The sequence below is a fragment of the Cariama cristata genome, unplaced genomic scaffold (genome assembly GCF_000690535.1).
Source record: "Cariama cristata isolate BGI_N322 unplaced genomic scaffold, ASM69053v1 scaffold30943, whole genome shotgun sequence".
In the NCBI taxonomy this organism is placed as follows: Eukaryota; Metazoa; Chordata; class Aves; order Cariamiformes; family Cariamidae; genus Cariama; species Cariama cristata.
This window is the reverse complement of record NW_009608362.1, coordinates 14,166-17,136: the sequence shown is the minus strand read 5'-3', so window position 1 is coordinate 17,136 and position 2,971 is coordinate 14,166. Positions and strand designations below refer to the sequence as shown.

Genomic DNA, 2,971 nt, shown 5'->3' with positions numbered 1-2,971 from the left:
TGTGACCTCAGGCCGACGCCGTGACCCGCCTCTGGTCGCTGGGCAGAACTGGTGTCGCGACAGTGTTTGAGGCACCCGCGTGCGTTGGCTCCGTCAGCTGTGCTGCTGGGCCGCCCCTTGGTGAGGTGCGTCAGCACCTTTGGCCGGGCTGCTGGGGCGTCCGGGCCTACGCCATCTTCCACCTCAGCCAGCAGCGTCCACCCTTCTTGGCTTAAGTCATGGGCAGTTAATGGCCTTGCCCGTGGGAGTCGGCCCTTGCGGGACCGGCTGAAACCCGGCGCTGACCTCGGTGGGGTTAAACCGTTCCTCTCCCTTCGCTGTTCAGCCCGGGGCTGCGTGCCATAGCGGTGGGTGCCTCCCTCAGCCCTCGCTCTGCGTGTTGGTGAGAGGTGGCGGTTGGTCCCGTAACCACATGCGGTATTTATTTATTCGTTTCTTAAGCTGGGTTTTTGGTGGGAAGATGTGGTAGCGGGGCAGGTGTTTTGGATGACTGGGAAGGACCCGAGTTCTCATTGCTCATGCAAATACTTAAGAAATAAAAAAATTTAACCAGGTGCTCTGCCGCCATGCAAAGGCTGAAGAAAGGCTTTAACACGTCACAGTGAGAGGCTGTAGCTCTGTCACCTTGGATGCCGTAACGCGGCTTCACGCTATGACATGTTTCGTTAGAACTGTGTTGTTACTGTGAGGGAGAGAACGAGACCTGGGGGCAAAACGGAGGCAGGGGCTTCCCCAGAGGGAGAGTGGGCTGGAAGGCAGCTAAGGAAGGATCTGGCGCTCAGTGCAGCTGCCGGTTTCCGACCGGAGCGCTGCTGCCGGAGAGCAGCTGCCAGGAGGGAGGAGAGGAGAGGAGATGGAGCCTCTCGCTCTGAAGGGGCTGGTGCGTCAGGTTTCCGTGCAGAGCACGTGTGGATAAAATGCGAGCTGCAAACGCTGCTGCCTGCTCTAGCCACCGGTACAGAGCGAGCTGGGAGCATGGGGCAGGTGGCTTGGAAGGGTTTATTTCTATCGCTTTTTGATTATAAAACGGAGAAATACGTCATTGCCAAGAACAAGAAGGTGGGGATTCTCTATCGAGTGGTGCAGCTTTCCATCCTGGCTTACCTGGTGGGGTAAGAATCACCCTGCATGTCACATACTGCTGCGGTTGCGTTTGCTTGCTGTGTTGTGATGAAGATTAATGTAGGATGCTCTGCATACAGCGACAGCTTGCTATGCCTTATGATTTTTAACGCAGGTAGTAATGCTTGTTTATACAGCTGGATTTTGTAACATCTAATAGGTTATATCTGATTTTTCACCTGCTAGCGATCGCTACATTCAGCTCTACCTTCCAGATTAGCATTGGGTTAAAAATAGATCAAATGGTACTATGGCTTTGTACTGCATTATTTACGCCTTTATTTCTGTGTTCAGTGGGAATGGTGCCAAACCTTAATACCTGACTCATTAGAAACAATAGCGTTTATGGGCACAGTTGCTGAGCCTTGGAACAAACCTGGGTTGTCTGCACGACTGCATGACATCCTCAAGTCTAAATGGGAGGGAACCAAGCACAAAGTGACAGATTTCTTTGCCGGAGTGGGCTGCAGCAGCCAGGATTGTGGAGGTTGAGGCGGCGTGAATGTCGGCTGCCTTGCATTTATTTCAGAGCAGGGCGAGTTGGCATGGAGATAGCTAGAGCAGCTCTCAGAAGAGGCCCAGTTCTGCAAGAGGCTGGTCACACTGACACGTAATGAGCACAGCGATACTTCTTGCAGTTTGCAGGCTCGGACCTGGAATTATCCAGCCTATGTGATACCTGTGCCGTTGCTTCCTGAGTTTCTGAGGCTTTTCAGAATGTGATTCATAAGTCTTTACCCTCACTGTCTGTGCTTCTGAGTCCCTTCACACCTCATGTTTTCACTGATTAAATATAGCAGAGTCATTTTTACACGCTGAGTTTATTTCTGGAAAGGTGTACAATTCCAGACCGTGCTTTAGTTAGCAGGGCAGAAATGAAGTCTCAGCAGTCTGGCATGTGTTAGCTGTGAAAGGAGGAATCCTGTAGATAATGTTGCCGAGGCCACGTCCTCCATCCAAGAGGGATATAGCATGACCGGTGACCGTGAGTGTTCAGAGACTGGCTATTTTCTTCCCTAGGCATCTATTGCCTTCTGCAAACCTTTGGCACCGTCACCGATGGTGCCTGCAGTGACTCCTTTGTGGCTCGGGGCTTACAGCTTACCGCAGGGTGGTTAGCATCAGAGCGATGTCTGACTGCTTGATTACGTACCCGTACCTGTTCAGAGGCTGGCTCAGGGGTTGTGATCATCAAACCCCTCTGGGTTGTTTCTTGAATGCAGCTGCCATTTCTTCCCCAATTCACTGCGGAAAATGTAAGGGTCTGCTTTTGAGCCCTCCTGGGAGACAAAAACAGTGTTCTCAGGAAAACAGGAAAGTAGGAAACTTCACAGGGGTCAGGAATGTTACTATTCAGGTTTGTCACAAGGAGCAGGTGAAGGGCAGCATCTGTCAGTGCTGCTCAGCCCGAGATGGCTGCTTTCCCTTTCTGCATGCAGTAGTGCACTTCAGGTCAGTGCCCTGCAAAGGGGAGCTGTGCCAGCAGAATCACAGAATCACAGAATCGATGACGTTGGAAGAGACCTCTGGGATCATCGAGTCCAACCTTTGCCCTAACGCCACAATGTCAACTAGACCATGGCACTAAGTGCCATGTCCAGTCTTTTCTTAAACCCCTCCAGGGATGGTGACTCCACCACCTCCCTGGGCAGCCCATTCCAACACCTAACGACCCTTTCTGTGAAGAAATGCCTCCTCATTTCTAGCCTGAACTTCCCCGGCACAGTTTCAGACTGTGCCCTCTTGTCCTGTCACTGGTTGCCTCGGAGAAGACACCGACCCCCACCTGGCTACACCCTCCTTTCAGGTCGTTGTAGAGAGCGATCAGGTCTCCCCTCAGCCTCCTCCT

The 2,971-nt window shown here is 52.4% G+C and overlaps 1 protein-coding gene across 1 annotated transcript in view; it reads left to right on the top strand.

Annotated features, from left to right (window-relative positions):
* The first annotated feature begins 933 nt into the window (after positions 1–933).
* Positions 934–2,971, top strand: part of P2RX5 (purinergic receptor P2X, ligand-gated ion channel, 5) — a 12,356-nt gene continuing 10,318 nt past the window's right edge. Inside the window, exon 1 of the mRNA XM_009697100.1 lies at positions 934–1,112. Within this exon, the coding sequence (XP_009695402.1) occupies positions 976–1,112 (137 nt within the window). The 5' untranslated portion in view covers positions 934–975. The remainder of the gene's footprint in view (positions 1,113–2,971) is intronic.